The sequence below is a fragment of the Vidua macroura genome, chromosome 12 (assembly GCF_024509145.1).
Source record: "Vidua macroura isolate BioBank_ID:100142 chromosome 12, ASM2450914v1, whole genome shotgun sequence".
NCBI lineage: Eukaryota > Metazoa > Chordata > Aves > Passeriformes > Viduidae > Vidua > Vidua macroura.
In genome coordinates this window covers 14,138,312-14,155,240 of record NC_071582.1, presented here as the reverse complement: position 1 = coordinate 14,155,240, position 16,929 = coordinate 14,138,312, and the positions used below count along the sequence as shown (strand labels likewise).

The window sequence follows — 16,929 nt, the reverse complement described above, 5'->3', positions numbered from 1 at the left end:
CTTCAAGCCATCAAGTCACTCATCATCGTTAAATCTCACCTTTAAAACCTCCCTGCATGGTATGGGCTGGGACAACTGGGGAAACTGTATTAAAAAAAAAAAAAAAAAAAGTAAATATATCCATATATATCGAGTGTGAGATGGAAATGGTGGGCATGTAAAGAAGCTGTAGTGGATTGTCTCAAAGCCCCACAAGGAGAGAAGAAAACACAAGCAGGTGACATAGTTAAGAAGAGACGCCAAGGCCACCGCTGCCTTCCCACAGGGCACAGAAGGCGAGGGGCCTGTGAGGGACCGACCCCACACAGCCCCTGAGCCCCGCAGGAAGCCCCGCCAGGACAGACCTTCCCCTTCACGGACCTGAAGGGCAGAGGGAGCGGCAGCAGGCGCCTCCATGGGTATTTTACAGCAAAATGAATTTATTTGTGGGGCAGGAGGGCGGCCGCCGCCGCCCCAATAACCGCTGCCCGCTCGCCCTGCCGCCGCCGCCGCGTTCGCCTCAGGTCACCCCTGCGGGCGGGGGGGGGGGGACGTGGGGCGGGCCGCTGTCCCTTTAAACAACATTCGCTGGTTCACGTCGCCGCCGTCGCCGTGTAATAATTACTCGCGGGCCGTAGCGCCGCCTCCCGCTCCCCGCGGCCTCCCTGCCTGGGCTCCGCCAATCAGCGCCCGCCCGCGTCACTCCGAGGGCAACGAAACACGGAGAAAGGGGAAAAAAAAGTTTGGCGAGGAGCGAGCGGGGCCGGCGGGCGCGGCGGGCCCGGCGCAGGTGAGGGAGCGCGGCGGGGCCGGGGCGGCCGGGCCGGGGCTGTGGCCGCGGCCCCGCACCGCGACGGGGCGGGGGGACGGCGGCCGCCCGCCCACTGGCCCCGGGAGCGGCGGAGGGGCTGTGGGGAGGGTTCCCCCTTCGTACCCCCGACCCCCGCACGCCGAGGGCGGGGGGCTGCGGGGCGACGGCGGGCGCGGGGCCCGCGGCTCTTTCTCTGCCTTTTTTGGTGGTTCCGTCCTCCTCTCCCCACCCCCGGCGGGCGGCTGCGTGCGCAGGAGCCATCCCGGGGCAGAGGTGTTTGTACTCGTGTCCTTGGGTGGAAGGGAGAGGCAGAGCCGGCCCTCCGCCAGCGCTGCGCCGGCCGGGCCCGGCCCCGCGCCCTCCGCACGGACCGCGGGGTTTCGGCACCGCGCTGGAGCCGGCGGCGCTGCCCTGCCCGCCCGACGGTTCCCCCAGCCCGGAGCGGGCCCCGCCGCCCCTCGGGTGAGCTCAGTGCAGCGGGCTTGGCTGGTGTGGGGACAGGGGTGCTCGGGAACCAACGTGCGCTTTGTGTTGTACCACTCTTGTAGTTAAACCAAGGGTTAAGCCTTGTAAAGTCTGTCGTACTTTGGCGTTTTGCTTTATGGGAAGTTATTGTTGTTGTTTTGGTGTTCGCCCAGGAAGCCTGTGAGATTTAACCCAGTTTGCCTCCTAGGCTTTGCCAAAAGCCTGGAGTGATAGATAAAGGGTGTGAACATCCACTCTTGTTTCCACAGGATGTTAGGATTGGGTAACCTTAGAAAATAGAAAGGGCAGTTACCTTACTGCTAATAACAACAGCAGCAACAGCAAAACACAGAAGCTTCTACCATATGTGCTGGTGTAATGTGGAGGCATTCAGCAAAACCCTGGTGGTTACTTCACCCCCTGCATGGGTTGACTTCAAGTACGCCGTTGTGTTCTGAAGTCCTTTCCCGAGTGTTTGTCCGGGCTTGTCCTATAATAGGTGTCATTGCATAAGAGTTACAGGGAGCAAAGAGCGTGCCGATTCTTCTAAGGTTCTGTGCTCACATCTTAACTGTGCCAAACTCTTCACTGAAAAGAGAAGGGCACAGCTTGGTAAGCTGCCCTGTGAACTTCAGTGAAAAAAAAGAAATAAATTATTCTCTTTTTCCTCCTACTTACAAGTAAATGTTTTTGTTTGTCTTGTGTCGTCTTAAATAATTTTTTTGCACAGAGTGCTAATCCTCTTCTGAGCTGTGGATGATGGTAAGTCAACAATTGAGGAAGTAAATATGTCAATTCATTCCTTTGTCCCTTTCTTGTCTGTCCTCTAACTTTTACAGCTTTACTCTTTGAATTTTATCTGATTTGTTTTTGTAGTGCTGAGGTACCTACACCTGTTCTTTACTATCACCTAACATCGAACAAGGTGACAAGCTCTTTTCTGATCTGTCTTGTATTTGTTCAGGCCAAAATAAATGTATAATGGGAGGATTTTTGTTCCTTCTGGTACTGAATAGCAAAGTCTCTGACATGTCAGTGGCATAGTTCCTTGGGTTTATTACTTTGCAGATAGAGAAGAAGATACTCTTCGCTAGTGGGAAAACTGTCTCCTGTATATATTTCATAGAATACCTCTTAAAATGTTTGTTTTAAAAACCTGTGACTCATGTTAAATTTATTTTAATCTGTTACTATTGAGCTTCTTGACTAATCATGAATTTATGGCAAAAATTAACAACATTGTATGTGACAGTATACTTAGAGGAGTGTGATTGAAGAATGTAAGTTTACATTTCAACTTCTTGTTACTTCATGGTCTCAAATAGCACATTCAAAACCTTACACACAAATAGCTTGAAAGAGATAGTGGCAAGTTATCAGAGGGTGAGTAACATTAACACAAACTACTGAAAAGTTGCTATGGTTACAGATAAAGGTAATCCCTGTTTCTGTGAAAGTGTGTCATTTTGTAACAGCTGTATTAATCGGTCTGATTTCTGAGAAAATTGGAAGTATACAAACTTCTGGCTCAATTTCCTTGGCAGTTAATTGCTATGCACTTTGTTTTGTTTAATACTGAATGGGCTGCGACTTGCATTCAAGATACTTCATTTGACCTACAAAGATTATTATAGCTTATGTATAAATGCACTTGGACTATGCTGAATTCAATGGAAACTGTAGTATACTTATTTTTTGCTCCACCCAAGAGATACTTGATGTCAAGGAAGTGTCTTTTAAAATGTCTAGATCCTTTTTCAAGGACTTTGGCTGAAGCAAGTGATGTTGTCCTCTGTCACCAGAGACCTTGGTTGTGCAGCTCTACGAGATACAATTCCATGTTCTGATTTAAAAAAAAAAAGGACAAAACACCCAACCAAATCACACACCCCCCAAAAACCCCAACAACCACCCCAAAGCAAACCCATATGGCAGCTGCTGAGAAGTTGAAACCTGTGAGGAATGTCCAGCTTCATAGGCCAGGAGGCCACAGGGCAGGGACAAATGATTCTGTTAAGGGCTTTTTGCCTTTATAGAAAGAGTTGGGATGTAACATGCTGGAACTTTAATACTATCTCAAGTTAGCTAAGCTTTGAGTGGTTTGAGATAGCTGCTAAAACTACCCAGTGGGATGTGTCTGTCTGGTGTGTCTGTGCTGCTGGCCAGACAGCTCAGCAGACCTCTCCGTATTTACCACATGCACCTCTTTGTTGTTTCCAGATCTGATTATTGCAGTGCAGTAGTACATCTGGGATTGAAAGCAGCAAGAGGGATCTCAGAAGTTCAAGATTACTGAAATCTCATCAGTCTGGTATGTTGTTCTCTTCAAACTCCTGGAATAGCAAGTTGAATTCTTTGTACGTGAGGGCCTCCTTAGTTACAGCTAAGGATAAGTTTCCTGCTAGGTTTCTAGGATCTTGGCTTTTCATCAGCAATTTCATTCTCGGGAAGTAATGTGCTACTAAGAGCTATGAACTGTGTATTGTTGGGCTTCTGTAGAAGATTGTTTTTGGTAGTGGTGTTTGAAGCAGGACAATGAACCCAAGCTCTGGGGACCTTCAGTCAACATACACTCTGAACTTGTTTTCATCTTGCTTATCCAGCTTGGAAATTCCAGGTACTTTTGCAGACTTTCAAAACTAAAGTCAGGCTGGAAAAGGAGCTACTGCTAGTAGACTTTGCAGAGACTGATTTGAAGAATGCATAAAATGAAAAGGAATGTTTGTTTCTCCACATAGGGATTTTTTCCCCACTGCCTTTATGTTGACATGGCACTCATGAAATAATGGGGTTTTTTAGGTTTGATAAAAAGCTTTATAATATTGTCTCAGAGTAATTTCTCAAATGCCAAAGTTCTGAAATTCCTACACTAATGTACTTTTAAAATTGATATATTTTAAGAAATACACAGCAAGTTTGGCAACTATTGTTTATAAATAGGGTTACAGCATCTGAGGGTGTGAAAGGAATGAGAAGTTAAATATTACTTTGAAAACTTTCTCTAGTAATAAGAAAAGCTAAAAGTCTGAACTATAATAATAAAAATGAAAAAAATCAGCATGGTGTAGTGCAGACATCATTGACAACCAGAGGGTAAAGTCCTTTTCTCCAGTGCCAGTTCAGTGTGTGTATGCAGCAGATCAGTTTCTTTGCTACTTATTAACGCATACAGAATCCAGGAGATGTCATGGATTCAGGACTGAAAACCAGGTGCAAAATAGTGAAGAAAAGCTTTTGTGGTTCACACTGATCTGCTGGGGCCTGGATTGAGTAACCATCTCTTCATCTAATCCCTGAACAGCCATCACATGTGGCTTTTGATCACTACTATTCTTGTCTCTGTTTGAACTGGTGACTTACAGATGGAAGGCTCTGTTCCTGATCTCTTGAGCTGTCAAGTCTCCCAAACTTGCTGTCTTCTGTGTGTGTAAGATTAGAGAACAAATGGCCTTTTAGCTGTTCCATGATTACCATAGTCAAATGAGAGTCAGGTGCTCTCTTACTGCCCAAGTGCAAAGTTGGGTGGCAGCAAGCTGATTTTTTTTAACACTGCTGTGAAAGCTTCCCTGCTTAGTGTTCTTGCAGCTGCAATCTGCTGTTTTCCTTTTTTCTGTTATTGCTACAGATATTGTAATAGGACCAAAGGCTTAACTTGAGCCTGAACCTTAAAATGTGCCTGTGCTGTTTTCCCAGAATGTATGTGTGTTTAGAGGGAAAATAGATGGCTTCTTGCAGAAACTGAGGTTTCACTACAATCCAGTTTTACTACATTTCCTTCAGCATGGGGTAATGACTTGAATGGCAATTTTTAAATGCGTGGATTCCCAACATTTAGATACAGATATGTTTACCTGTGATTTCTAGTCCAGTGACCTTAAGGTCAACCATGAATCTAGTTTGGATACCCCACTTCACAGATGTTGTGGGGATCTTCACTTTTATGAGGATAGCAAATTACTCTTGGGGCTTTCTTATTAGGACAGTTAGGTGTGGGTGTGTTTTGGTTTTAAATGAGATGGGGTAAGAAAATCTGGGAGGCCAGTGCTGAGTTTGCTTTGCCATCCCTCTTCTGCTCTGGGTAAGCCATACTCTTGCTCATCAGAGGCTGGCCAAACTTCTGCCAGCTCAGAGACTCAAGGCAGGTGGAAGGGGCTGATTAGCACCAGAGCTGGTTTCAGGAGTTGGCCAGACAGCAGGGCCTGAGGGGGGAAGAGGTGGGGAGGAAAAGGGATGGAACATCTCCCCTGTAGTGATAAGAGCTGCTAGTTGCCTGTGTGACAGAAGCACGAGCTGAAGTGTGGGATGTTTGTTGATAAAAATTATTTTTCATTGCCATTACAAGGTGGTGAGACGGCTGTGGTAGCAAACAGAGCTGGAGACTTTGGAATACTATATTAGGTTTGGGTTTTTTCCCCTCTTCTTTTTAAAGTATCCCAACAACAATCTTGACTATAGGGTTGTCATGTCTTCTAGCACTCAACAGTTTGGTTGATATAGTTTGTGACTTGTGCTGCTGTTTCTATGGGCCTAAAGTGAATGTGCTCTGAATTGAAGCTTTCCAAGATTGGTTCCTGAGATACTTTGTTGGTCTGTTTTGTTTGTGTGAACTGTTTTCTTGGTTTTGATTGCTTAGATAAGGGTTGGTCAAAAAAAGTGTCATGCAAGTGTGAGTTATGCTCAGGGGACCTCAGATCAGCTTCCAGCAGTGCTGGCTTTCATGGGGCACTGAATTTAGATGCAAGGATTAAGGTCTGGTTGTTTCAGTTTATATTTTAGGTGTTGTGGGGGAAGTTCTGTGAATATTGTTAATTCTATTCTTGTAGTGTTTCATACATATCAACTTATAACCAATTGCTGCTTTTCAGTTGTACTTGGATTTGTGGCATGATAGGTTGCTTTAAAATAGCTAACACAAAATGTGCAATTTCATCGTTTTAGCACAAGTAAATATCCTTCCTGAGGGTGTTTTTTATGCTCTTTTCGGTGTTATCACAGCTCAAGGGAGCACTTAGCTGTAAATATTTTCCTGATGTTGCGTAGTATTTGCAGTAAAGCAGTGTGCTGGACTGCCTTGGACTTCATTAATCTGTATTAGGGAAGTTGAAACTTCCCTGGTTTGTGGTATTGGTAGTGGGTGAAGTAAGGGAAGGCAGGCAGTTCCAGCACTGGGAAAGGTGACAAGAACCAGAAACAAGTTTTTCCTCTCTGCTTTCACACACGACAAAAACAACCCCAATCTGCTTGTGCTGACAAGTGCTTTATCTTCCTCTAGCTTAATGTTTTTAGTTATTTTACACTAAACACGTGAAAATATTTTATGTAAGGCAGCCTTGCTACCCAGATAAGTCTTGTGTAATGATGATGATATTTGTGGGTACAGGAGGGAACACTGACTGTGTTCTGGCTCTTCCCTGTGTTGCTTGTTAGGATGGGGCAAGGTTCGTCTTGAACCAGGTGTTCTATCTGCACTTGTGAAATATTTGTTAAGCCTGGTTTTGTTTTTACTCATCTTTTCACTGGATAGTTGCGTAGGGAACCACATCTGTGTTTGCACGAAGGAAAAAGAACCACTTTCAATCTAGAATACAGGTTTTTGTGTAGTGCTGAGGGGAAGCTGTGCCGTGAGAAACGCTGCTGTCATAACGTGACCAGGATTTTGCAAATTTGTTCAGTCAAGTGAAGCCTGAATAAGCACAAAAAGTTTCTGGCAGAAGCCGTGGTACCTTGTGGGATGGAGACAGTCACTTCCTGCGGAGCTCCTGCTGACTCATGCTTTAAATGGGTGGAAGTCTTTGGAACCGGCGAGCCGATGTATTTTTAGCCGGGGTTACTAATTTATATAGTGTGTTCGGCCTCCCAGGGTAACTCCAGTCACCCTTAAAGCGCGGATGGGCTCCAAACCCACAGCTAATTTTATCCCATAAGTGGAGCAAGCGGCAGTTGTGTAATTGCCGCGGGAGCAGCGTTCCCAGCCCTCTCGGGAGTTATCCTCTCTTCCACCCCCGACCCCCGTGGTGGAGCGAGGTGCCAGGAGGGGTGGGTGCCCCGCGGGGACCGGGGTCCGTGCCGGGCATCAGTCCCGGGCTGCGCCCGCGGCTCGGGTTTGTCACGGCGGCAGCGGGGCACGGTCCCTTTAAGAGCGCGCGCCCGGGGTGCCCGAGCCCGCCCAGCCTAACCTGCTAGCAAGGAAAAGTTCTTTACGTGACGGACAGGCCCTTCCGCCAATCAGCGGGCGCAGCCCTGCCGGCGGGGCGGGCCTCCGCTGTTTCGACCAATAGGAGCGAGAGGGCGGGCCCCGTGCCCACGGTAGGTTGCGCCGAAGTGCAGCTCCAAGTGAAGTTAATCTGGGGTGAAGCGAACAGAAAATTGTGGAGATCGTGTTGGTAGGAATTTTGCCGTTCTAATCGCGTCGTGTGCCGTCGTTCCGCCCTCCGGGGCAGTGGAGTTCATGTGCGTGGGGCTTTCCTTCGTCGTTTCGCTCTCTAATGATGGCAGGATATTAACATTTATGCAGGGAAGCAGAACAAAAGGGCTCTTTAGACAGGAAATAAGGTGCTGAGAGACTCAAACTTGACCGAGTTTCTTTTGTCATCTCTCGCCTTGCACCGGGTGTTCTGGCGTGGAAGAATCGAGCGGTTCCACATTATCTTATGGAGAAATGTTAATTCTAAAATAGCGTGGATAATGCTGCTGTTTTGGAGTTACACAATGTTACAGGAAGAGAGCTCGATTTTAACTCTAACTTCCCTGATTCTGATGAGATTGGAGGTAACTAATTATGACAGCTGCTGTGGGATTATTCAGTGATAGCATTTGCTCCAAGTCATTTGTCTTAAATTGTCCTTTGTTGTATCACTGAAGGCTGCTGTGCTGTTGTCTGTGTGTTTGTTCTTGATGAGAATGTCTCGCAGATCTTTAGCATTTAGAACAAAGATATGTAAAAACTATGTAAAACATGGCAATTTTTTTCCACAATTTTAATCAGTTTTGTAGGGTGTCTGGGTCTGTAAGAGCTCTGATTACAACCACAGGCAGAAAAAATGAAGTGTTACTGCTCTGTGTTGCAGCTATTACCCTTCTAGCTAAGGGGGAGAAAAAAGGAGGGGGGAGAATTTTCTTTTTCTTTGGAATTGGTCTGAATCTCTTTGGAAACCTGTATTGCCTAATGGTAGCAGGTGTTTTATTTGAGGAAAGATTGTTTTCAGTTTCTGCACCAGTTATATCATATATGGTATTTTTAGTGACACTTTATGCATCTGAATGGGCTTCAGGAACAGGAAAAGTATGAATTGCCATGGGTGGCATGGGATGGGGTGAGAGGGAGGAGAGCAGGAAGTGGTGAGGCAGGAAACAGGGGGGTTCTAATGAGAATGAAGACTTTCTTTTAATTGTCACCCTTTCTATATTAGATGAGGCTGCATACAGAACAAAGCTTTCAGATTGGGAAATCTATTTTCTTACTTCCCTAAATACTTCCTGTTTTTATAAAATCACTTGGGTTGATACACAGCTGCTCCTGGGAATTGGAAAGAAAGACTCATGTTCCCAGTACTTGTTGAGTCTAAGAAGTTTGATGGATTTTGTATGATTAGTCATGGTGATAGAAGAATGGATGTGAAAAATTGAGCAACAGTCTTTCAAATGACCGTGGAAAGCAATTGCTTGGACCTTTACTGAATGTAAACAAGTGTTATTTTCAAAGTGTAGCTCGTTCTTTCAGTTTTACATTGAGCCATTGTGTTTTCTCCTAAAATGCTGGGAATAGATTGCTTTTATGTATATATATCAGTGTCTTGACACACTGGTGTCTTGCCATGGGCTCGTGGCTTATAGGTCTGAATTACTAATTTGCTCTTGCTGCCTTTATCTGTTTATGCCATTTTTAAATGCCCTGTGTTGTATTTAAACCCTGAAAATACTATTTTAGAATGGGCAGTGACTATATCTTTTAGCAGAGAGCTAGGATAGGTTTTTTGTACTGGGTTTAAGACCAGGATACATAAGTGTTTAATACCTGGATATTAATTTCTTAACTTCCATGTGATGCTAGGCCTAAGACTAAGTGGCTAGATCAGGTGTATGAGGTGAGAGGGCAAGAAGAGTTAGCTGGAATTTCTCTAAACTAATGAGTAAGTATATTGGAATTGCTGAAACTAAAGGAAGCCAACTGAAGTATTTGTGTGCTATTAAATATTGCATTTAGCCAAAAACTGGTTTCATTTAGAACCAGATAAAAGCTGATACATGAGTCAACTTGGTTCCTGTTGCTTGATCACTGAGCAGCCATGTTTCTTGAGTCCCCTCTGGCCCCCAACTTAGGGAAGATGTATTATCTGGGACCAGTTTTGCTGATTTATTCAACACAGGAGTGAAATGCTCAACTCTTTCGCCACATGTATACAGTTCTAATGCAGGCTGTTTGTAGAAAGCAAATCTGCCCTAAAGGATAAACATACCACTTTGCTGGCACAGCTGTACAACTTCTGTATTCAGGCTACAGCAAATGTTTCTTGCCTGCATTCAAAGCCGTTGCTGGCAGGACCTGTGTTGTCCCTGCACAATGATTGGTTGTTCCAGCATTTCTTGTTCATAAAAACCTTCTCCTGCACATGCTCCATCTGCAGATCTTAAACACTGTGAATGTGTTGTGTGCTGTGGGATTTATGTGTCTGCTTCTTGTGCCAGGATGGAATATACATCTCTAATGTGAATAAGAGATTCTTAAAATTCACTGTAACCCTGTGTACAAAATGCAGGACAAAATTTTATCTCCCCTCTTTGTGACAAAGGACATCTGTGCCCTACAGTCCACCAGCTGCTGGTGGCACTGCCCAGTGTGAGGTGGGTGGCCCAGCATGAGCTGGACAGTGACCCTGCACTCTGGTCCTGTTCAGTGCTACTTGGAGCAGGCTGTGTGCCTGCCATGGGCTGATCTGTCTAAAATATCCCTAAGCCTTCTGGAGGGCTGCTGCCTACCCCGAAACCAGGAATGTGGGCTTTGGATCCCCTCTGCTTGTCGGGCCCTCTCTGCCACACGTGGGGCCTCCTGCACGCTCCCAGCAGAGGGGTTCTGTGAGCACTGCAGCCACAGTCAACTAGGCTGGCTCAAATTGTTCTCAACTCCTGGCTGGAGCCAGCCCAACTGGCTCTTTTCCCCTTCTCTTCCTCCCCCTGTTTCCCAAGTGGTTTAGGGATCATTTCTGCTAATTGCCCTGTGCCCAAGGCAGAAGGGAGGGGGGAGAGGAATAATGTCATCCTAGAGCCTGTCAGCCACCCCCAAAAAGGGACACCTGCCCTTGCTTTTAGCTGGGAGGTTTGGCCTCTAACAGGTTTTCTTGCAGTTTCTAGGAAAGGGGTGAGCTGAGGAGGCAGGATCAGCACAGAGCTGCTGTTGCAGGGCAGATTGGTGCCCAGGACCAGCCCTCTCCTGCAGATACAAGGGCTCCTCAGGAGATAGTTGTGTGTCCTCCTGTGGTGTGGAGCTCACTCTGGGTGGGGCGGATCATCTGCCCAGTGATGTTTACACTGTAATAAGGTTTTGTAAAAATAAGCATTTAATTGCACATGACCTACAAAAGAATAAAAATAGTTTGGATCTGTTCTTAGTTTAAAATCCATTTAATAGAGGCATGAAACATGTTTGGGATTTTTAAACCTGCTTTGTTGGTTTTTTTTTTTTTTTTTTTTTACCTTTAGAAGTATCAGGAACATTGAGTCTTTCTTCCCTGTTCTTGTTGGATCTCTTAGATGTGTCATAAGCTTCTCAGCCCTTAATTGGAGGGGTGGGGTGATATATTTTTAACAGATCCCTTCTTCCAAGTGTGTTTATAGGGCTTTTGAGCTAAACTGAGATTAACTAAAACAAAGCTTTGACAGTGCAAAAACTGTTTTTCCTCAATCATGTTGGGAATCTTTGCTCAATCTCCAGTTTTTGAAAGAAATTGAGGGTTTTTTTCATTTGAGAAGTAACTTTTTTTGCTATTAAATTGTGCATTAAGAGATAAACTGAGTTAAATCCTAACTCAATCCATCTTCTGCTCCATTTAGATCAACTTAAGACAGTATTTTGGGTATTACTTAGACAAATGAATACACTCATTTGAGTATTTCCTAAAAGTAGCTCCTTTTTAAGCAGCAGTTTTATTAAAACCACAGTTCTTCCTTTAACTTAATGCCTCAGCAGTCTTGCAGGAGCTCAGACTGTCTCTGTGCTGAAGACCATCCCTGCTCAGCTGTTCTGCCCTGCCAGGATGTATTTGTGTCACAAGACTCTAACCTTCAGGATATGGTATTTGTCAGTCTGAAATGTAATAATCCTGTATCTGGAGAACTAAACTATAAACAGTGTGGCTGGCTTGGCAGGCCCTGGCAGCCACCCCAGCAGTATAGCTAGCCCAGGGTTTAAGACAGCATTCTACCAGTGGGTCCTGGAATTCATGATGCTAATGCATCTTTATTTATGTGAAGGATTAGGGAGACAAATACCAACTTCATAATCAAATTGGAATGGGAGCTTGAGAGAGGTATTTCTGAGATGGAAGTGAGGTGTTTTGGGCTCGTTGAAACATTTTGCGTTGTGTGGTTTTTTTAAGCAAGGCCTGAAGTTTTCACGATTAGTTTGAACAATGCAGGAGACTGGATGATTTTCATGTGTGTGCTGTGGAATATAATTGTGTTGATGAAAGCAGAATATTGCATGAGAAAGGCAGGTATTTTCCACTTAAGGTTTAAAATACGTTTGCAGTGAGAGAACCACTGATTCTTCAGGCATAAATGTAGTATTCTGTACCTAAATTGGACATATTAATGCATTTTATACAGAACGCTATCTCTAATTTAGATTGCCAGGAGAAAACATTCAGTGAGTTGTTGATCATGCTGGTTTCAAGGATGGGGTGACAGGGAGGATACAAAACTACAAAGAAGGATAAAATTGTTTCTCTACTACCCCTTGTATGAATTTTGTATGAATTCAACATGTTTGTGTAAAATCAGGTACAATCAAGTCCTTGATGCAGTGCAATGTTGTCATGCACCGGAATGTTTTCTGTGCAACAGGATGACCTTGCATTGGGATCTGCACCCTTATCAAGGTAGGGGCAAAAGAAGTGGTTGTGAGTGTTAAACTGAAAGGTTTGGAGATTGCTCTCCTTGCCCACCTCACTCAGATTCAGGTAAAGTGCTTATCAGGTAGCTTTAGTTGCTGATACCAGAGAGTTTTCTAAATGAATTTCACCAGACTTCTCATGTTGGGATTATACTATCCAAATATCATGCTAGTATGGCATGCTGTTGGATATTGGTGTCAAGTCTTTAAATGATTTTGTAGGTATTAATTAGAATTAGTTATCAAACAACCGTTGTTCTCCAGGTGAAAGGTGACAAGAAAAGTATTTATTTTATACCAAAATATTTGATTACTAAGGTGCAAAGAAAGAGAAGAAAATTGTGGCAACATGGAAGGACGTTGCTGAAATGCTTTTTAGGGAAAAAACTTCAGAATGGCTCAGTAGAACTGTTTTGAGTAACAACATATTTCCATGGGGTTTGTTTAAGTATCCTTGGAGAGGAGGAAGGCAGCATTAGTAACAATAGGTCAAGGTAAGTGTATTACTATTAGTTACATAACAAACAAATTATCAGTTGTGTGTGACAAACCATGCAGGGGCTAAGACCAGTGCTGAGATAAAGGAGTGTTTGATTTGTAGAATGGTCTGGTATCTGGGCATGACTTTATCGCCTTCTTAATAAATCCAGTGAAACTTGGTGCTTTGAGTGCATTTAAAAGTGATCTTAAAACTTCTGTGCATAGCAGTGGAGTAATTGCTTTAATTTTTTTCTTCAGTATAACAACAAAAAAATCTCATTTCACACTCTGGTCACTTGGTTGATTTTGTTGCGTTCCTGCATTTGCTTTTCTCTTACTTGGTGTCTGTGAAGCTTTTGGCTCTTGCCTCTGGTCTCTCTTTCTGCAGGAATTAGCTTGTTATTCTGCAAAGTCATAATGTGACTGTGACCCATGGTCTTAAGTTTATACCTAGTCATTCTGTATATAAATAAATCCCTGATTAGTTGCTACCTACTTATCCTTCTGTCTTCATCCTCAGATCCCACACTACACAATCAGAATGCTTGGAACATTAGTCTTCTCTGAATAATACCTGTGTCCTTGCTGCAGCTCTGATACCTTAATTTCTCAGATTGTCAAGGCCTGAAATGAAGAATTTTTTAAAACTTTTTTGTATGGCCTGAAAGCTCAGCCTGGTGAACTTAAATAGGGTGGCATATGCAGTGTAAAATGTGCATTGCAGTGTTGCTGAGTTTCCTTGAGCAGCATCAAGTTTTATAATGGGACAATTGATTTTTGAAATGCAGGCTTATGGGTTAAAATTAATGTTTTTTTTTTAATGTAAGGGATATAAATATTCTTCAACAGTTGTGTGGGGATTTTTGCCCTCACAAAAGGAGTGAGACAGAAGAGATTTCTGGGAGACAGTGTAAGGGCACTGGGCTTTTCTCCAAGCCGTAGCGAGGCTGCTGTTCTTGCGGAACCAGCATAGCTGAAGCTGCTGTGCCTGTGGCTGCATCCTTAGGCCAAGCTAAAGGGCCTTGTTCTTGCTGATAACCCTCCTGTTTCTGACCCAGTACCATAATAAAAAGGAAAATACTTTGTTCTTTTTTTTTCCACTGATTCCTGATAATAGCCCTCTTGGTTATAGTTTGTGAATGGAAAGGAATGAGCATCATGATAGAAAGCCACATGTTGTTGACAGTTGAAGCTCAATATCCTGTGAGCAGATTTTTTTCTCTCCCCATTTTTATCCATTCTGAAGTGTGACACTGGCTTTAATATGCCAAGCAAAATAGTTGGTGATCTGGCCTGCATTTTTCTACGTTTGTGTACTTTTCCTTTATATTGTGAACTTTTCTTTCTCTAGAAAGTGCTGTTACTTTGCCATGTGTCAATCTGTTCTCTGGCAGAATACAATCACTATGGCAAGAGGATAAAAAGAGAAATTGGATCTACTTAAGGAGTTATTGTTCAAAATCTTCTAAAAATGTAAATTTGTTTATGTGGCTTGAGGGAAAAGGGGAAATCCCAGGGCACTACTTAACAGCTTGGCCTTTTTGATTACAAGTCCCTCCTGTAAAGCCATTTATGGCTTTATTTTTCCATGTAGAATTGTAGAAGAAAACTCTGTACAAAGGTAGCACAGTAATAAGTGGGGAGACAGTGGCATCCAGCCATGCTATTTTTAGGTGATTATGTTCTTAACTTGCTGATCTAAGTGTTCTGGACAGTGAGTGGGGGAGACATTGTACTAGAAATGTGTGCTCACATAGTGGAATCTTGTCTGGAAATAGAATGAATAGCAGACTTGGTTATCAGGAGGGCAGTTCACAGAGTTGTAATTGGAGTATTTTGTAGGTAAAAAGGATGCCCTAGTGATTAAAGCACAGTGTTTGCAATGCAGACTCTTACTCGAGAGCTGTCAGCTCTGGCTTTCTTCTTAGTTGAGAAACTGAAATATGTACAGTCTGTTCTGTATGGGCTTAGGGAAGAAGTGTAAAAAACTATTTTCTGTTCCATGATGGCAGTGGGGGAAGAAATGCCAGTTGTCCTCAATCAAGTTGCTTCCAGTATGTTTTTAAGCTTTTCTTAAGCAGTGACCTCTCCATCTGAGCAAGTGGTGTACTTCTGGAAACTTTCAGAATGGAGAGTGTCTCATTACAAGTTTCTGATAATTCTCTAGCCCCTTATCTGTTAACTTGACACTTGGATAGTTAAAGCTGACACAAGGCAACTCTCACTAATTCATGCTATGACCTCCTGGTGATGTGGGCCTGTTTCCTTTGCTTAAGCTGTAAGTGAGGCTATGCCTTAAATTTTAGTTCTGCTACTGACTTGGTAGGTTCACCTTCCTCCTGCAGTGCACTGTTAACTTTGACTCCTCTGGCACAGAGCTGCACCATAAACCAGATAAAAGAGCTAATCCAAGCTTTTGAAGAACAAAGTCTTCAGGGTAGATCAGTTCCTGTTCTAGCAATGCTGTGACAGGTATCTAAAGCCCCCAATTAGCTGTATCATGAAACCATTGCATTAGTTGCATATGAATTGGTATTGAATGTGTGTGTATAGGCTGCAGTTGGATGTTTACGTGTCCCATTGTTTCAGTGACAGCTGAGAGGAAACTAAGGAAAGGTGCAAAACTTCAGAGTGTGACCAGTTGGTCTGTTCTTATCTTCAGTGAGACTTGACAGTGTATTAAAGTGATGGATGAATACCAGTTGTCCAACATGGCAGCTGCTGATCACCTGTGAAGTATTTTCCTATGCTTTGTGCAGAGTGATAAGTTTTAGTATGTAGACGTCTACGTAGTACATGTAATTTGTTTGGGATCCTGTAAGCTGGCTTCCCCAGTGATTGAAATAATTAAGGGATTAAAAAAGCAGCACACACGCTCTCCCCCCCCCCCTTCCCCCCCCCCCCAGAATGCACTGAGGTTAAAACAAAGTAATACCTTTGAGTCCCTTGACTAAATTTAAGTGTATTGCAAGAGATGAGGAATGCAGCTTTGCCACAGGGAATGCTGTACTTAGACCTCTTCTTCTGAAAACTTGTCCTTACATACCCTCTTTCTTTGGTCAGGCTTTAGCTTTAGGTTGAGTTCCCCATCAAACCACAGTAAGGGTATTGTATAATTTTACACACTTAAATTAGATATAGTGCATAATTCTAAATAGAACTACACATCATGCATGATAATCACAGTGTTCTTGGAAGTTAAGCTGAATTCAAGATACCCTAGCCAGAAATGATGGTAGTTTTATTTATTAACACATAGGAACCCCGATATTAGAGCAGGAGCTCCTTTAGCATTAGGCCCATTTAGAACTGTGGCATTATCAGCTAATTAAAATTCTACACAGTGCTGTTTATGAAAACAAATTATAATGTGTTTTGTGCTTACTGTCAGTTCTCAGCAACAGGTGCTTTGTTAACAAGAAGCTGTCTATTTTGGGAACTTGTGTTAAAACGGCTTTTATCTCTTCTGGGTTTGATATGCTTAAAATAAGTGAAACTTATGCTGTATTGAGAGAAGATTACTTATTCACTGAAGCTCAAAAGAAGCGATTACTGAATCTATATCTATTCTTTCAGTAATTATGAGGGTAATCTTCTAAGTGTTTGAATCCTTCTTGCAGATTATTTCTCATCAGTGTGTTAAGTCAAACCTGTTTTAAAATACAGCACCAAAGATAGTTTATGGAGTTGCTCTCGTGCATCCCTGTTGGCCTGGTATTCTAAAGGAATTTAGAGAATAGAGAATTCTAGAATCTCCTGATTCTAATTCTATACAACCTCTGATTTCTGAAATGGCCAGCTTCAGTATGTGATACCAGAGAAAGCAGAATCCAACCCTGCCTGGTCTGTTTCAGAGTAGCTTTCTTACCTTTCTTAGAGCATTTTGAAAGAAGGCATTTCTGTTATCTGACAGATTTCAAGTAAACCTTAAATTTATGGGACTGTGAAGGGCAACTCAAGTATTCCTGCAGCACCTGAATGCCAGAATACAGGTATGAGATGGCACAAACTCCAGATGAAAGAAAAGGGCTCCTCAAGCAGTGTCTGTGACTTGTACAGCTTGGCACCAGTTCAGCCACACATGATG

The 16,929-nt window shown here is 43.4% G+C and overlaps 1 protein-coding gene across 9 annotated transcripts in view; it reads left to right on the top strand.

Annotated features, from left to right (window-relative positions):
• Positions 1-664: 664 nt before the first annotated feature.
• ZFAND6 (zinc finger AN1-type containing 6) overlaps positions 665-16,929 on the top strand; it is a 36,544-nt gene continuing 20,279 nt past the window's right edge. Inside the window, exons 1-3 of one of the 9 annotated variants that reach the window (XM_053988147.1) lie at positions 755-769; positions 1,986-2,017; positions 3,476-3,566. Coding sequence is in view for 2 of the 9 variants with exons in the window: in XM_053988149.1 (XP_053844124.1) it covers positions 7,704-7,705 (2 nt within the window). In the remaining 7 variants the exon portion in view is untranslated. Of the gene's footprint in view, positions 770-1,156; positions 1,253-1,985; positions 2,018-2,038; positions 2,181-3,475; positions 3,567-7,571; positions 7,706-7,737; positions 8,024-16,929 lie in introns of those variants that run through there. The other 8 variants (XM_053988144.1, XM_053988146.1, XM_053988145.1 and 5 more) reach the window with 8 other exon arrangements.